We start from the raw sequence: 17,342 nt of genomic DNA on the forward strand, positions 1-17,342 counted from the left end.
GATCTGCTTTGGAATTAAAAGAGTGGATTTTCAACAAACTCAGCAAGTTAAACTTTTCATGGGACTTAGGAAGTTCCCACCACCAAATGAAAAAGTATGCCTGTAAAATCAATCCCGACCCTAATGTTAAAAGTATTCAAAAGCTGAAATAACAAAGTTGTAAATAATTGCATTTGTAGGTCTCAGTCCTAATTCAGGGTTTAAGCTTTTGATACTGCTTGGTTTATGTGATCTAGTGGTCTCCGTGGAAAGACAGATAAACTTCAACGGCTGTCAGAAGACAAAAATTGACATGGAGCATCACCTTTCCCGACTGTTTAAATCCTTTAAGGAAGTGTTGGAGCAATTAGAGAGGGAGTCTAATCTTTGCAGAGTGCATTAACACTCTCCGACCTCCCAGACAATAGATCAGACCTCAGACACATAATGCTTCCCTAAGGCTTTTTAACCAGAGCATTTGATCTCATAGTCACTCCTTATGTGCTACTATAGGTATCGGTGTATAAGACAGTGTGCGTTAGGCACTAACAGACCACTAACCATACCAGTATTCACACAAATTTTAAAATAGCAGGAAAGCCATTGCAGTGCATGCTGTTACAGAGCTATGACTTCCCAGGAAAAGAAAAAAAAATGGAAAAAAAAAAAAAAAAAAAAACACAGAGTAGCTCTGCAAAATGTCTTCATTTTTAATAATCTCATATTTCCTTTCTGTCAACACTGTTTACTTCCCAGTTTTGGAATATAAATCTATTTTTAAAAGGCATAGATTAGTTTGTTATTCATAGAAACATTATCTGATAATAATTTCAAAATACTTTATTTCTTAACCCCTATGGAGGGACGTGAGGGAAAGGGAATTAGGAAGACAGGTCTAGTTTATTAAGGAAATTGAAATACATCATTGCAAATAATTTTCCCAAATGTGCACAAGAAAGTATCTGGGGGAGTTTTCTTAACTGCTAGAATAAGTCACCATCTAATTCCTGATGGACATGTTCTCTGAAAAAAAAATGCTAATATTACTGTATCAATTATATATTTCTCATTTAATATTCTAAACATTGTAAGAAAAGTTGCTCAGTGTATTTTTTTAATGGAATTAGACTTCCTTGCCATTATGTTCTGACAGAGGCCATGTCTAAACACTCACATGGACAATTCATAATGGGATTTTAAGACCAGCTAGCTGGATTCCCACCCACTGCTAAATAATGAGCACTGCAGTCTCACTAAGCATTTCCCCCCACCCCCACGTGATGTATTTGGGGTACAATGCTAGCTAACAACACTTTATATGAATCTACTAATATTTTGCTGCAGGATTTTGTTTTACTTTTCTAGAAATACAAAAAGTGGCTTTTGTGAAGTACTTGCTTTGCAAATATTTGTTGCTGCTCTTTAAATGTGTATCTCAAATTTGTCAAACCAAGTGCATCAAAAATGACAAAAAGGTCACATATACCTAGTATATTTAAAAACAAACGAGCCTTCAAAGTCAAAGTGTAATGCAGTTATTTCTAATCTGAACAAACAATAGACTGCATCTAATGAAAGTTGACAATTGGCTCTGATACAAAGCTGTGCAGCTCCTCTATTCCATTAAAAGATGAAAGCTGAAGGAAAGTACAGAAGACAGCAACTTCTCTCAAAAAGCAAGTAGAAAGTTCTGAATCTCAACTAGCAGAGCACATGAAGGCTGCTTTGTTATTTTTATATATGTATTTTTTGTGGACACTTCTGCTCACATATCACACTCATCTCTCATTAAACGTGCTAGCTTTCCATGGGTAAAGTTAAGGCTCAAATAAATCAACAAATTAGACAAGTACAAAACACTACATGTCTTACATATTTATTAACACTTCTCAATATCACAGTGCTGGCTTTTAAACAAAAAAGCACCTGAAACCAAGCTAAACTTGAATAAAATGTAGGTTGACAATTAAGACTAATATATTTAATTTTAATGAAGCAGTGGAGAAAGAGATCAAATCTCAGGGATGCTACTGGTGCCAGTGTAATCCTTTACTGTGGCAGCAGTCAAATTTATTAACAATCAATAGAACAGACTTTTAAAATCAGATTTCTGGGATTTTTCAGTTAGACTAGTGCTCCAGCTTTATTCCCCAGTGAACGCTAAAAAATAGAAGAATTATTCTGTTGTGGGGTACTTTTATTACTACTGCTATCCTTAAACAACCTTATGTCCAACACCCGAGAACTTCCCAGATGCTTAAGACTAACCTCTGAGTCAAATCAATTATTAGTTGCTAGTGCAGGAAAGTAAAACAAAGAACAGGCTTCTTTAAAAAAAAAAATAAAAATAAAAAATAAAAATAAGTCTTTGCTCTGTAGTTTCTATACTAATCCTCTTTTATTTCAGATCTTGCAAAGGATCCAACTCTTTCTCATTTAAAAGAAAAAAAAAAAAAAAAAGAGTAGTAGAATGCTTTAAGAGAAACCCCTCAAGGTGCATCTGTCTCCATCATAAAAGCCAAAATGTTGTGTTACCTTCAAATATGAAATTTCTTCCAGTTGTCAACATTTCTGCAACTAGTGTTAGATTAGCGCTGAGAGAACTGGTGAATTAAATTAAAAATAAAATAGTTCAAGCAAGAAAAATAAAACCTGCCAGAAAAATCTGACAAAAGCATGAAAGTCAGAGCTGGCTCATTCATGAGAGGCCATCGCCACCTACAGGATTTTTCTTCCTCTTCTGAAAACCTGCTAGTCGTATTCAAGCAGGATTTACTCCACAGAGGATAGAAATTTTTAACCAATGTTAAATAATATAGGTTTCCTGAAATAAATGGACTTGCAGTGACTTAAACCACCTACAGATATGTCTCTACTTATTCCATCACTTCAAAAGAATAAGAATTGCCTATTTCCAGAGAATGCACTGTTTTAAGTTAACATCTTATAAATAAAGGATTTGTCTTTTTTTTGAAGAAAAAGATGAAGAAAAAACACAAAATATTGATAGGGTTGCTCCACTGATAACAGAGGAGATAATTGTCAATGCCTAAAATCTTTCTGTAAAACTAAGTGTTTTAAAATACTTTCTAAGAGATGCCAGCTCAAAGTAATGTGAATGAAACAAAACCAAGCAGATCTGGACCGAAGGAAAATCAGTACACCTAGGTTCTTGGAGGGGGCGGCACATTAAGAAAGAAAAAGAATTTTTACATCTAATGAAGATTTCACTTCCTAATAGGACTTCCTACTTTATTTTTTTTCTCCTATAATTTTCTGACAAGAAACAAGAACAATACATGCTTGGACTGAACTGGATACTTTTTCCTTGTGCAGTTTTCATAGTGCACATCCCTACCAAACTCCGGGAATTTTACACAAAACCATCTGAAATTCTGTTATCTCCAGTAGCAGTGAGCAAGTAGTTTCTCTGTCTCTCTCAGTCCTGTTTAATGTGACTCTTGCACAGATATAGTCCTCAGTAAACTTGAAATACTAATCTCACTTTCATTTAAATAAAGTGAGCTTTCAGGAAAGGCAACAGATAAATTGGGAAAATAAGTGATGGGATCCTGATATGCAATATCATCTCTTTAGGACCAAATAAATTGGCAAATGATAACAAATTCCTGTTGTTTGTTAACCTATTAATTACTTGATAGGAATTAAAATTTACTGCTTTCTCACAAATTTGGAAGTTCCTCTAAAGAATCTAAAACAGGAAAAAAATAAAAAAAAAAAAAGCCAATTTTTAGGCATTGTGTATTTTAGACTTTGGCAGCTCTTTTGCAGCAAATTCTTAACATTGGGTGGGAGATTTGTAAGACAGCAATAAGAATCAGGACAAAAAAAAAAAAAAAAAAAAAAAAACAACATTGGACATGAAAGTTTTGCAAATCTATTGGGAATAACAGAGCCCATGACACCTTTGTGGATAGCAAATCTGATCTTTATAAAATAGTGTTTTTGTTTTTGTTTTAAAGACAAAAAAAAAAAAAAAAAAAAAAAAAAAAAAAAAAAGAGTAAAGACTAGACTCCTAAGCAGGAGAACACAATGTATCTGCTGATGTGAAGTTGAAAACAGGAGTTCAGCAATGCTGAATATACAAATAAAACTAATAACAAGCAAGAGTACAATTTTACCCTGCCAGACAAAGCAAAATAAATACAAGACATACAAAAATACATACTAAATGTACAAAACAATATAAGAGCAAAAAAAATCTAACAAAACTTCAAAAGACACAAAAAAAAAAACTTTAAAAGACACAAGACGTTATATATTAAAAAAGAAAGGGCTTCATAAATCAAACAGCTAAAGTACAATACAATATAGCAAACTCCAGCCAGACCACAAAGAGGGTTCTCTCTTCATAAACATCAGATCAGGCTGCTAAAATTATTACCAAAGCTCTCTTGTAACTGTCACCTGTGGTGGGTATAATTACAGGCTACTGCTGCAAGCACGCCCACGTCATATGGCAATAAAAGGACCTACAGCTTGCCAAGACCAGGCAGACAATGGAGAACATACACCACCTGACGAGAGCCCAAAAAGATCAGCCAGGGAGACTAATAAAAATGACAGCTTAGAAACAAATGACAAAGCTTCAGCCACAAAAAAGGCAATATCAAATTAGCTGGAAACGCAAGCGCTGAGCAGAGTTCTCCAACAGGTCACAACTCGAGCAGAAAGCCAGTCAGAATTGTTTTCAGATGCATTTAGTTCAGGTTTTAGCTATAAAGGGCCATTTTGCCTTTCTTTTTTTTTTTTTTTTTCTTAAACAAAAATGTTTGCTCATTTGGGGTTGGCTTTGTGAGCTGCCATTAGCCAAACAGATTAAAACTATATATGTATATACACACTTTTATATACATACACTATATATATGTTTGTATATATATATATACACTTCTAATCCAGGTCTAGACAGATAGCTAGATATTTATATGTTAATACAGGCACCTTCTATGTGCCTCTTAAGGATATATCTGTACACCCCATAACAAAGCTGAATTTCTTACTCATTACCTTAATTCTTTATTGGATGCCTTCAAAGAGTCTGCATTCCTGCTGACCAACCATACAAAAGCTCTTCTTCTGGCAGAATTGGGCTTTTACCTGAACACTCTGTAACGTCTAGCACATGCAACTGACATATGCAAAGGCTTTATTCATCAAGTGAAAACAATGCAATGCAATTACAAAAAGAGTGAGAGACAGGGGCTTGGGGGTCTCATTACCCGGGCTGAGTGAATTGCTCCTGTGTGATGCATGCTCAGCACAGAAGGCATTGCTATCGAAGCTCCTCAACCCCAAAAGCAAGGGACTCACTTTACAGCATGCCTTGTTAAGCAGGCCCAGAGGAAAAAAACTATTATTCCTCAGATGCAAAACTGTTGTTGTTTTTGTTTTGTTCTGGAATGTTTCACTGGTAAAAAGCAAATCCTTGAACTCTGAGCTAGAAACATAAGACCACCTAGCCTTTTTAGAGTGAAAAAAAGGATCGGGGTATCAGTCGCTGCTATGCTCTATCTCACTCTGGCTCCAATGCTTCAAACTTTGTTTTTTTCAGCCTTGTTTATAGTGTTGTCAAGCTTCTAAGTGGTTATTTCCCTATTAACTTTGTCCTTGTTTGTTCTTGCATTTTTTAAAGAGCTGGAAATAACATGTGTTTACTTTGCTGTGTGTCTCTCAGCATCATCAATATTACTGTTGCTATTCCAGGAATTTTAACTGCTGCAGCAAAGCAAAGCCCAGAGTCTCAAGCTTAAATCATATTCCCCTCAACCACAAAAGAATAATACTGGAAATGTAAAATTGCTGGGAGAAGGGCAAAACCATCTCCTTTAGTTGCCCAGAGAAGCCTGTTTCTCATCCAAGCAGTTACTTGCATGTGTCAGGTAACGTGCTCAGAACGGCTTTGCATGCACAATGTTGAATTTTCACAGGCAGTGGCATGAGCAACGTGGAGGAAGCAGGATGTAAACGTTTCCTCTGTCATTAGAAAAATGCTTTTACAGGGATATAATAGCTTGAAATAAAAACATACCTCTGATCCAGCCTTTTCACGGGAGTTCAAGACAATAATTTTTAAAGATGTGACTTTGCCAGGGATTTACAGAGGCAAAGAGCAGAGGAAATGTTAGGGACACTGAAGAACTAGTTACTAGACCAAATTCTCAAAACACTGCCTCTGACTGCTCTTCCAGTGCTAGCTCTAGTCTTAAATATGATTTTTTTATTATTATTTTTTCATCAGAGTGCTATTTCTCAGCTTTCCTATTTAAAAAGGGACGGCATTCATCTCTTTTCCAATTGCTTCTTTAAAACTGCAGCAAAGCATAAGCTACAAATGGGCTGAGAAAAGCCCTCAGCAAAAGCTCTACAGTAAAGCGGAAGTGAGGACCATCTCTTTTGCATTAATACTTTTTTTTCTTTTTTTTTTTTTTAAGCTTTTTCTTTTTCCAAGTTCCCTATTCAGTGTTTGAAGAATACTCATTCTTCTCTCTTTAGGATTACATCTATTCATTTTATTTAGCTTTTTAATGTGGAGGCATTTTAATCTACCATTACTTTAATGCTGTTCCCAACTAGTTTGGGAACAATGATTTATATTTCATCTTCAGCTATGAGGATAAAAAAAGGAGAAATAAAGACTATACCCTTCTCATCAGTTACACATGTAGTAATGGTGGGGTGGATTGTGCTTTGTATCAGAGAACTGCTTGTTCAAAATTCACAGGGCAAATAAGAAGAAATACAGGAGCTCATGTGAGAGAGCATCTTCCTCCCTCTCCCTGTAGGAGAAATGTTACCATCTACTGGTAATTCAGAAGTAAAGTTTCACTGAAACTTATCTTCTATCCTTCTGTTTGGTTGGCCAGAGGTCCAAGAGATGATTGGCGACTTGGTATCTATCCTAAATTGTTCAGATTTCATTGTTTTCATTTCTCCATAGATTTCACATGTTCCCTGTAAAACTTTTGCCCCAAACACTTCCTTTTATTGATCTAAAACTCCCTTCCCACCAAAAAATAAATAAATAAATAAATAAATAAAAGATTAAATAAATAAAATACCACTGTGTTTCAAAACAACACGAGTTAAACTGGATGTTTTACCAGCATTTTTTTTTGTCATGGCCAGTGTTGAATTACATTCAGTACAAACAGGGCTGGAACATTTTGCTTTGCTTAGAAAAGTCTAGGCAAAACATGAAGAAGATGCTTGTCCACATGCAGAATGAAAGACTTTTTCCATGTTAAGGCCAGAAGGCTTAGATTTTGAGTTAAACATCTTTCCAGGGCGGGGGGACGACACGACGACATTTCCCTCTTACTGATGTGTAATTAGTGATTTTAGAGGACATTGTCAACAAGGTAATGGCCTTTTGTCTTTAAATCGTCAATATAAATATAGCCCAGCTCAACAGGGATTAAAAATTATTCACGTCTAGTGAAATAGTTGGTGTCTCCTCTATGAGATGAGTTCAGCTGGGCTCAGATCCAGCTCTCATATCACAAGCTTAAGTGGCTGCATATTAAATCCTGTAATAAGGAGAGATGCCCAGAAGTTCATGGGCTGCACAGTTCACGGGCTCAACTCTCTCTCCCTGCTGTCCTAGATTAGGACTGAAGCAAACCGGCAAAGGGCAGCTTTACCCAGTTCACCCCATGACTCCTCACAACTTCCAGTTCCCATGTTCCAAGAGCCCAGCAACAAAAAAAGTGGGCATTCTCCAGCTCTTTCAGGATTTACAAAAAGCTTTGGAACTCTGAACCAGAGAAGGGTGCCAAAATCCCACCTCTGCAGCAAGGAGCTCAAAAGCTTAAGTTTGGGTTTGCTGCTGTATCCACAACTCCCAGCAGCTCTGCTGAGTATCCAGAAACCCCAGGGCTTTCCTGCTTTTCCATCAGCTGGCTTTTTGAGAAGCCCAAACAGCTCCAAAATAATCCCACACTTATCATTTTCCCTGCTGCCCAGTATTCAATAACTACAGGCATTTTGATCAGAAACTCCACATTTTGACTACATTAAGTTGCATCATCATGTCTTCCTCCTGGTACTAATCCATCTTAAAAGAATTATCAGCCCCCCTGTAATGTCACTGCAAAATAAAATAAATACTGCCCGTGCTGCGTTCGTTGTCTGGCTGCCAGCTAGGGCAGAGCCTGAAAAACTGCTCCCACCTGTACCCACCCTGGCAGCAGCCTTGCTTTGCAGAGACCTGAACCTGATGCAGGGGGACACGCTGCCAGTAAAAATGAGGGATGCTGGCATGGGTTTGTGTGCAGGGACCCTGAAGCACACCAGCAGCGAGAGCTGCCAGTCACACTGGAGGTGCGATGGTGGCTGGTTTCCCATCATTTGCCTGATCCTGTCAATGTCTTGTGGCTATCATGCAAACTTTACAAAAAAAAAATACGATAGTAAGAATTCCAGTCGATATATCCTTTTAATTTGCACCAGATTATAGATTTTTTTTAATGCAATTACTGTAATTTCATTAAATGACATAATTACCATTAATGCAGAGGAAAACTGTCAATAGAAGGTGTAATTATGTTGTATAAAATCACAAGCACAATGTGCAATGATGCATAATTCCTCATGAAAATCATTCTGTGACTAAAATTAACTTTTAAAATATTTTTAAAATACATATTGTGCAGTAGGAACGATTCAGTTCTTATTATGGATTTAACTTCCACAACTGATTTGGTGAGAGAGGGAGCAGGGGAGGCAGGGAGAGCATGCATGTGGAAGGGAGAAGTAGAAATTCAGCTTAAAAGCACACTAGAAAGGTAATACAAGTTTTCATATGCACGAGGGGGGAAAACAAACAGCTTATTATCAGATACACAAGACAACTTGTAAGCAAACGTTCCCTTAGGCACATTTCACCACGCAGCTTTCTGGACACCATTAACATAACATGGAAGCAACGTCTCAATGAAGAAAGGTGTGACAAAAGGAAGGCGTGATGAGGATGAGGCTAAAACCACAATATTTGCTCTGGAAACTGGGAGCAAATTGTCCAGGGTAGAATATGGAAATCGTCAGGCACACAAGAACATCTATAAAGAGATATATTACAGGATGCTTTTGAGGATGTTCAAAATAAAGCCCTTTTCAAGGGGTATGTTCATAGACTAGAAGGAGAAGAGTACATGGACAAAGACTTAAGATCTCTCCCAGTATAACACTATAAGCAACAATTCCCACACATGCTAATATTCTCAGGTACACACAATGTCTATCAGTGTATTGTGGTTGTTTTTTTTCTATTATTATTATTTTTTTTTTGTACCAGAGCAACAATAAAGTCTACAAGAAAAATAATCCAGGAAGCCTACATGTGACTTTCCTGACCCACCACGTTTATCCTAGCACTTGTGTAACACAACTCACACTAATCCCTTTGTGCACAGGGCAAGCCTCACTGAAAGTGAATTTTAGCTTTTCTCCTCACATCACTCAACCCTATTTCCAACACCTAAAACCTCTAAACCTGAAAATGCCGATGAAAAGTATGATTTCATTTCTATACCAGAGGAAAAAAACAACACATACTCAAGCTCTTTGACTGCCTGCTCTCACAAACTAAAAAAAGCTTGGGATGATGCATCTTGTAAGAAAAACATGGTGACAGCATTTTTCTCATTCACTTGTGTCCTGCCTGCACTGTCCTGTTTCCTCTGTCCTTTTTCTCTTGTGCACCCAGAAGTAGCAGCAAATGTCCTTGTCACACTTGCAAGCTGTCAGCATTAATGGGGAGGGAGGTACACTGTAATAAAGACTAAAACAGGAAGGTGTAAGAGTCTGCGTCCTTGCCTATTGCAATGCTCTGATGATCTCTTAAAAATATTTTCTTCCATCTGGTGGTGTTTTTAGTTTGATAGCTTAAGAAAATAAGGTTCACATGCGTGAGGAGCTTTGTGCATTTTCCCTGCCTCTAGTTTTGAATGTCAGATACAAGTGGGATGTTAGCAAGGACAAATATCGGACAGGTTAAGCTTTTTCAAAGCCAGGTACTGAAGGCATATAGATGTTATTTTCTGGGGAAAGATGATTTTAAAACAATACTATTTTAATACACCTTTTATTTAAACTGTTAAGAGTGGAGTACAAGTGCAGGGCAGGGCAGTACAGATGCTGCACCTATCACGCTGTGTACATATTTTCACAATTATGAACACACATACTGGAAATAGTGAGAGATAGAGAATTAGCACTTCATTATAAATGCCTGAGTGGAATTATTTCCATGTGGAAAAAATCAAATACACTTCACTTTTGGTTCGTAGAAGAAATCTGCTCTTACTATTCTTAGTCATGTATTTTTATTCCTGTCCCACTACTGACTTTCTGTAGCAAACCGGGAGCATTATGTTACCCAGTAAAAATGTTAACATCTGTAATTTGTAACCTTCCGTTTTTTTGTTCATCTTAGTTTTCACCTGGAAACAATTCCTTTTTCTATGGACTCACTTGCCCACCTTTTCTTTTTTTTTATGCCTCTCTACCACTTACAAACTTTTCCCAAGTTTAGAAAACTGAACTTCAGAGCTATAACTTCACAAGTATTTTGTTTCCTAATTGAGCAAATCTCTTAAGCACGTGCTTAGATTCCTGCTTAATGGTGATGGCAGGATGTTGGCGCTGGGATTTTACTTCCCTGCCTCTTTCCAGCACAGTGTGCACAACCGTACAATTCCCTTGTGCACAACCATACAGCTCCCTTGAACAGCCCCATACCTGCTTTAGTGATGTACCAGGGACTCCACTCTCCTACATGCCATACAAAGAGGATTTGAGAGCTGCCAATATTGCAAACAAATATGCATGCATAGCAACTCCATCTGTTTCAAGAAAAACATCATCTTAAAGGCCTAAAGGGCAAGGTGAAGTTGATTTAGGTTTTCTTCCTCTTAGCACTTTCAGTATGCATCCTACAGTGTATCAGTTAGCATCTTTAGTGTGCATCCTACAGCGTATCAGTTAGCATCTCTGTTCTTCAGTAGAGAAAACACTTCAAGGTACTAGTCAGCAGCTCTTGAACCATTAATGCTAGATATGATCTAAATAAGCTTTGAACAAAAGCGGGAAAAAAAATACACAGAAAAGACCCTCTCATCCTACCTACTCTTACGTGCACATCATCCCTCTAATCTGCAGGGTGAAAGACAGCTTCTCCATCTTTGCTCTGATTTTCTTTCAATCACTTTACTTATCTGTAGCAAATACACTGTGAAGTGTTTTCCTCAAAAGAGCCTTTAAGTGACTTATAATTCACAGACAGTAAAAGGAGGAGAAATCTTGAAGATGTGGCTGCTATTTTGCTTAATCAACACTAAAAAACAAAACAAAACAAACAAACCAAAAAACACCTTTCTTTTTGCATGCTGGACCACCACAAAATGATTTTGCAACCTTTAATGGCATGCCAAACATTTCAAGCATGAAGAAAATGTCACACCGCGGAATAAAAACCAGGCAAAACCTTTTTGTGCTTGAGTGGATTATGAGAAAACTGCAAATGGGGTATTTACTATCAAGAGGAAAAAGGAGAAGACTGAAAAGTGGGACAGGCAGGTGAAGAACTTGGGTTTTTATTTGCAGAGGGGAGATCACACTGAACAGGCTTTCCTTTTTTTTTTTTCTTTTTTTTTTTTTTTTTTTCTTTAAAAGCAATGTATTGTGATGGTCAGGGGAATAAATTTGTAACTGGTGACGTCAGGAGTGCTTCTTCTGTGCCACAAGGACATGTAGCGTACTCTGGGGTGGCAGCATGCAAAGCAGACACTGATAACCCGTAGCTAAATACCTCCCCATTGCAAGGGAAGATGGATGGGAAAGCAACCATCAGCTCGGTGCATCATGCAAATCAAAGATATCTCCCTGCAGTTGGTATCCACCCTCTTTGCTACAACCTCCCTCCTTTCCTAACATCCAATTTCCAAGCTCTAAAAAGGTCCAGAATAGTCACATGGTCAAACCTTCACAGGGTGGTGTCACCAAGCACACTGACTCAGGTGTCCTGAGCACAGGTCAGCAAAAGCCTCTGAACCAAGCCAAAAAAAAAAAAAAAAAAAAAAAAAAAAAAAAAAAAAAAAGACTATTTCTGAAGGTCTAATTTCCATGTCCAGCAGGCCAAACACTGGCCTGGCTGCCGTTGAAATCTGTACACCCTGCAGCCGTGTAGCTACAAAATACCAATAACAGTAAACGATAAATGGCTTTACGCTGGTGGAAAGGAAGGCACGGTAACACTCGATATCTTATATCACTTAGCCTCATGCAATAAAAGAAGAAATCCACTTACCACAAATGCTATCATGCTCTTTACTGTGGACTCCCAGAGAAAGCAGCTCTGAAGGAATTGTATTGTATTCCATATTGCCATAGTGATTTTTTTCACACGATCAACATTTCTTGATAAGATCTGATAAATATTGAGTGGGAGGAGGGGAGGAGAAGAGGTGTTTAATCAAACACTCTAATACCCTACAATTGCTTCAGAAACAGGGATAATTTAAGCTACAAATGCATGCCAGGGCACATATTACAAATAAAGCTTCTATTTCAGAGACACTCTCCAGCTCCTGTCTGCTTTCTGATTACACCCATACCTTCCAGATTTTCCTTATCCCTCAGGAAAAAAAAAAAAAAAAAAAAAAACACTCTTGATGCCAAAACTAAATAGAACAGTAACAGAAACCTATCTTTGCTCCCTTTCAATTTTCATAGTATAACAGTGTCTGAGGAGAAGGGCTCAAAATAATTTAATCCAAACACAGAACCTCTTCGCTATGTGTTTTGGATTAGTCCATAGAAATAAATGAGAATTTTAGCCTTATTATCGATCACCTTTATTTTAAAAAGGATAATAGCTATCATTCTAGAATCCTATGGATATTTTAACTAGCTAATTTAGACCTAAATTCTCGTTCCCAAAGAAAGGAATACAGCTTATGTTTTACTTTAGGTGCTGTGAACTGTGCAACATCTACAACAATCATTTTCCCTATTCTGAAGCACAAAGCAAAACTACTGATGCAAACTAGATCAGAAAGCAATTCTGCGTTAACACAAACAAGCCTTTAAACATACGCAGAAATACACAGAATTTACATGTGTTGTGTTTTATGCTTAAATAGGTTTTGTTCTTGCAACCATACTACAGCAACTCAAAACTTTCCAAAACAAACAAGAGCTTAGCCCAGAGACAATCTTTACCTTCTTAGAAAATTTGCAGTTCTCTTCAGTGAAACGCTTTTCTCGGGGCTTGAATGTTCTAATACTTGCTTTTACCTTAAAAAAAATAAAAAATAAAATAAAATAAATCATGCTTTTTAATTCATTATTTCAGGATCTTTCTCTTTTCATCCTGTGCATGATTTATGAGGAGCTGCCAGGTATACACAGTGATACCCTCTGCAACTCTGGCACATATCTGTTGACCTGAAGAGCAGTGACAACACAAACAGTACCCCCAAACCTGTGATTCCGCTTGATCCAGGGGCCTACTCCATCATGCACATGCAATCCTTAACCCACGGGAGTCTGCAAGAGTTAAACTGGGCAAGGCTGAACTCACTTAAGGGACATTCAGAAGCGCAGTGAAAGAAACCAAGGGGACATCTTACAGAAGAATTGAAATATTGAAATATTTTAAATCCTACACATTCACTGTAGGTGTAAGAACCTTGAACTTCTCTGCCTGACACTTGGCAGCAGCCCTGCTCCCCAGATTTTGGTTGACCAACCTCACCGCACCACAGGGCCAGCAAAAGCAGAGCTGCAGTACAGCCCACAATGGCCTTAATAAATAGGATTCTATTCAGTAAAGGCTGGAGGGCAAAAGCAATTGAGACTGACTCAGCCACCTAAAAAACTAAGTGCAGCATGTATATGCCTCATTAATTTTCCTGTCAACACCCTGGGAAGAGAACATTGTGGGTCAGCTTTTTGGGGAGGAAGTAGGTGTTAAAAGTAACGTATAATAATCTAAACATTAAGCCCTTTTTTGGCTGCTGCAAATGAAGCCCTGGTGCACAGTAATTGACACCTCCTTCCTAAGACGCCTGTGGTCACTCTAAGTCCTAACGTGCCTCTGAATTGTCCCATCCACCTAGATGGGCTGTCACAGTATGATGTGCCAATACCTCCTCACCCATGGTATGAAACAGGCCTCCGTGACCCCAATGCAGTTAGGACGGAAATTTTCTTGCTTGGCTACTGGTTTTAAAGGATCGATTACCCCCCTCCCATACATTTCCCCCCCCATTCCTTACACAAATGATAAGCAAAGAGAAAATATTTTAACTTACAGGATTAAATAGGACATCCAGCTCCAAGTAAATTACTCCTTTTGAAGCACGTTCCAAGTCTTTATTCTTCAGCGTGTAACAACTTTGTTTACCGTTTCTGATCTATAGTTTGGGGGGAGAAAAAGCATCAATATTTTCCCAGCTGTAATTCACAATTTTAAAAGACACTACTAAAAAAAAAAAAAAAAAAGAAAAACACTCAGGCGCAAAAATCCTCCCCAAACCCTGATAATATACTCAGAGTCTGAAATACAAAATGACCATTGGATTAGAGACCTATAAAATTGCAGATTAAATCTCTTATGGTCCAACTTTAATTTACAGACCTTATACTTTATAGTAGAGCAGCGCACGCAATAACCAGTTTGAAAATTCTGCCCTGGAAGCCAGTGAGTTGATGGGAAGTAATCAGCCTCCGTTATTACAGGTTGAAAATGGAATTTTTCTTCCAAAGTTCAGAAAGAGACACAACAACTTGCCTACCTACTGCACGCTCCAGTACATGAACCCACTTCTTAATGCTTAGTTTATTGCAAGGTTGTCAAATGATTACCCAGGAAACGAATATAATCCAAAGAAATTAATCAGCTTAAGTGGAGTGAATGTTTATGTAACAAATGTTCAAAATTAACAAATTCATGTAAAAGACTTCTCCCCCCACCCCACTCCTGAATTTCAATACAATTTCTATGCTCTAATCTGCCGGTTGGCCCTATCACATTAAATGTCTATAAAAACAACACCACCACCAAAAAAACTCCCTAACCATTTTGTAAACTATTTGGCTCAAATCAAAAGCATTCTCTCTTCAAAAAGTGATGGCAGAAATGTATTTATTATACACAGTAGGATATGTATTGATTAAACATTTGGCTTTTTAGGAAGCAGACCAGTTAATTCTAAACAGCAGTAACATAAAAAACTGCAGCTTACCAAAAAGCTACATTCAGGGACTGTAATGATCAAAGATTAAAGATAACGGAGGAAATTTGGGGGCATGAAATTGCAACCATATTTAAAACGGCTATTGCTGCTCTGGCATTTAGAAGAGGTACTCATATAAACCATGGCAGAAATGAGTAAGGGGAAAAAAAAAAAAAAGCTGTAATGGGAACCAAGTGATTTCACATGACAAGGGAAAGGTCACTTTCCTTCCCTATGTTGCTCCACCCTTTCTGTACCAATTAGCTAGTCAAAGCATAGATGGCTTTCCTGGCTAACAGTTGAAAGGGAAGAGGGCTCTCATAAAGACCAAGTTTGCATCCTCAGAGGTGTCCAAACAGGAACTCCAGCTTTTACTGTGTTCTCATCCAAATCTTTGCTTAACTGGATGCTGGGAGTTACCCAGCCATTTGCGAGGTCTATTTAATAATACCAATAATAACAGGTATTGTATTAAACTGATCGTGAATCTCCTCTGCTTTCACTGCAAGAGAACACAAAGGGTTGGAGGCAAAGGATGCTGCCAAGAAAGTAGCAGGCAAAAAATTATTCAGATGACCTGCAGTCTCAAAGCAGCAAATCTGCTGAAGTGCCTAGCCCCATTTTTAGGGTAGACTGACATCAGAAGGTTCTCGGACTACCACATAAAATAGTCCGCCTGCCAGAAAGGATTCTAGTTTTCTACTTCTTCAACAATTCCCCCTACCATCCATCATCCATCCCCCTACCAAATCCATCCCTACCCCAAGCAAGTGCAAAAATAGTTTTAAAAGAAAAAAAAAATTGTTTCTAAATTGAAGACTTCATTTAATTTTCCAAACTGAAAATTGCTGTGAGTTGTACCCAGCCGTGTTTCTGCAGAGATGCAAGAGTCCAGGCACATATCATAACATCATAATTCTGGATTCTCCACACTTACAAATTTGGTGACTGAATTTCTGTGTCTTTTGGTTACAAACATTTCTCACAAGCTTTCATCCTTTTGATGAACTCCTTTCATACTTTGGTGGTAAGAACATGTTTTAATTTGAATATATTTTTTACCTACATCTTTCAAGAGCACAGCCAACCAGGAAAGACATCTCAGAAATGCTGTCACTACTGAGAAGGTCTAGCAACACGGCATTCGGCATTCAAAAAAATGTTTCTCAATTTGGATATTTTTAATTTGCCCAACTGGACCTGAATCAAACATTTTGGGTGTGTCTATAGGTGTGTACATACAGTAACTTTCAAATCAGCAACAAAATTTCCATTTCCAAATTTCCATTTGAAAATAGACGTTTGCTTGGAATTTTTTTTTTAAATGGTGTCGTTATTGTTGCTGCTATTTTTAAATTGGACAGGGCAGAAAATATAGCAGTGCAGATCCACTTTTGCAGTCAGCTCCGTTTGGCATCCTTATTTCAAAATGTTTGACTTGTCTAGTAAAAGATGTGCAATTATAACTCAGTCTGAGACTAAACATTCATACAGATCTAGCTTTTGACCTTCAGGATTAAAAAAAAAAAAAAAAAGGCACGAGAAAACATCTCTTTGTTTCTTTCTCATGGCATTTCTCCACTGCATTTTCATTTGGACAAAAAGAAAAGACCTTGAAAAAATGAAACAAAAGTCTCTCTCAGAGTTTTGGCAACATGCTAAACCAGTGTGGTTCAGCAAGGTGTAGGGCAATACTAACATCCACGACTGCATGGAAATTAGATCGGTGGCATGTCTCATCTGTGCCCAGAAGAAAATATCCAAAATAGCTTTTCATATACTACATTTTCATTGTATTCTGTTCTTAGTCCAGAGTTCAGTTTCTGATCAACATTTTCCTCTATCTCAAAAGAGAGACAGTCATACTGATTTCATTTTGGATCCATTTCTTTCTCCTCTCTGGGTACTTTTCCCCTGTCTCTGCTATTTGCAAAGACTGCTTAAATGTTCTCTCCAACTGTAGAAAAGGTGAGCAAATGTTGCAGCTTGGGCTAGGGTCCTAGAACGAACCTAAATTCAGAAAGATCAAGTTTCTTCTATCACCCAAACATCTTTCACTATGTAACTGATCTCACTCAAACTTCACCCAACGAATAGTCCTG

At 37.7% G+C, this 17,342-nt stretch overlaps 1 protein-coding gene across 8 annotated transcripts in view; it reads right to left on the bottom strand.

Annotated features, from left to right (window-relative positions):
* MCTP2 (multiple C2 and transmembrane domain containing 2) overlaps positions 1–17,342 on the bottom strand; it is a 122,330-nt gene that overhangs the window by 34,872 nt on the left and 70,116 nt on the right. For all 8 annotated transcript variants that reach the window (XM_084532643.1, XM_084532641.1, XM_084532646.1 and 5 more), the window contains 3 exons: positions 14,317–14,418; positions 13,223–13,297; positions 12,309–12,428 (listed from right to left, as the gene is read on the bottom strand). In XM_084532643.1, the coding sequence (XP_084388769.1) occupies positions 12,309–12,428; positions 13,223–13,297; positions 14,317–14,418 (297 nt within the window). The remainder of the gene's footprint in view (positions 1–12,308; positions 12,429–13,222; positions 13,298–14,316; positions 14,419–17,342) is intronic.

Source organism: Aythya ferina (assembly GCF_964211825.1).
Source record: "Aythya ferina genome assembly, chromosome: 11".
Classification (NCBI taxonomy): Eukaryota; Metazoa; Chordata; class Aves; order Anseriformes; family Anatidae; genus Aythya; species Aythya ferina.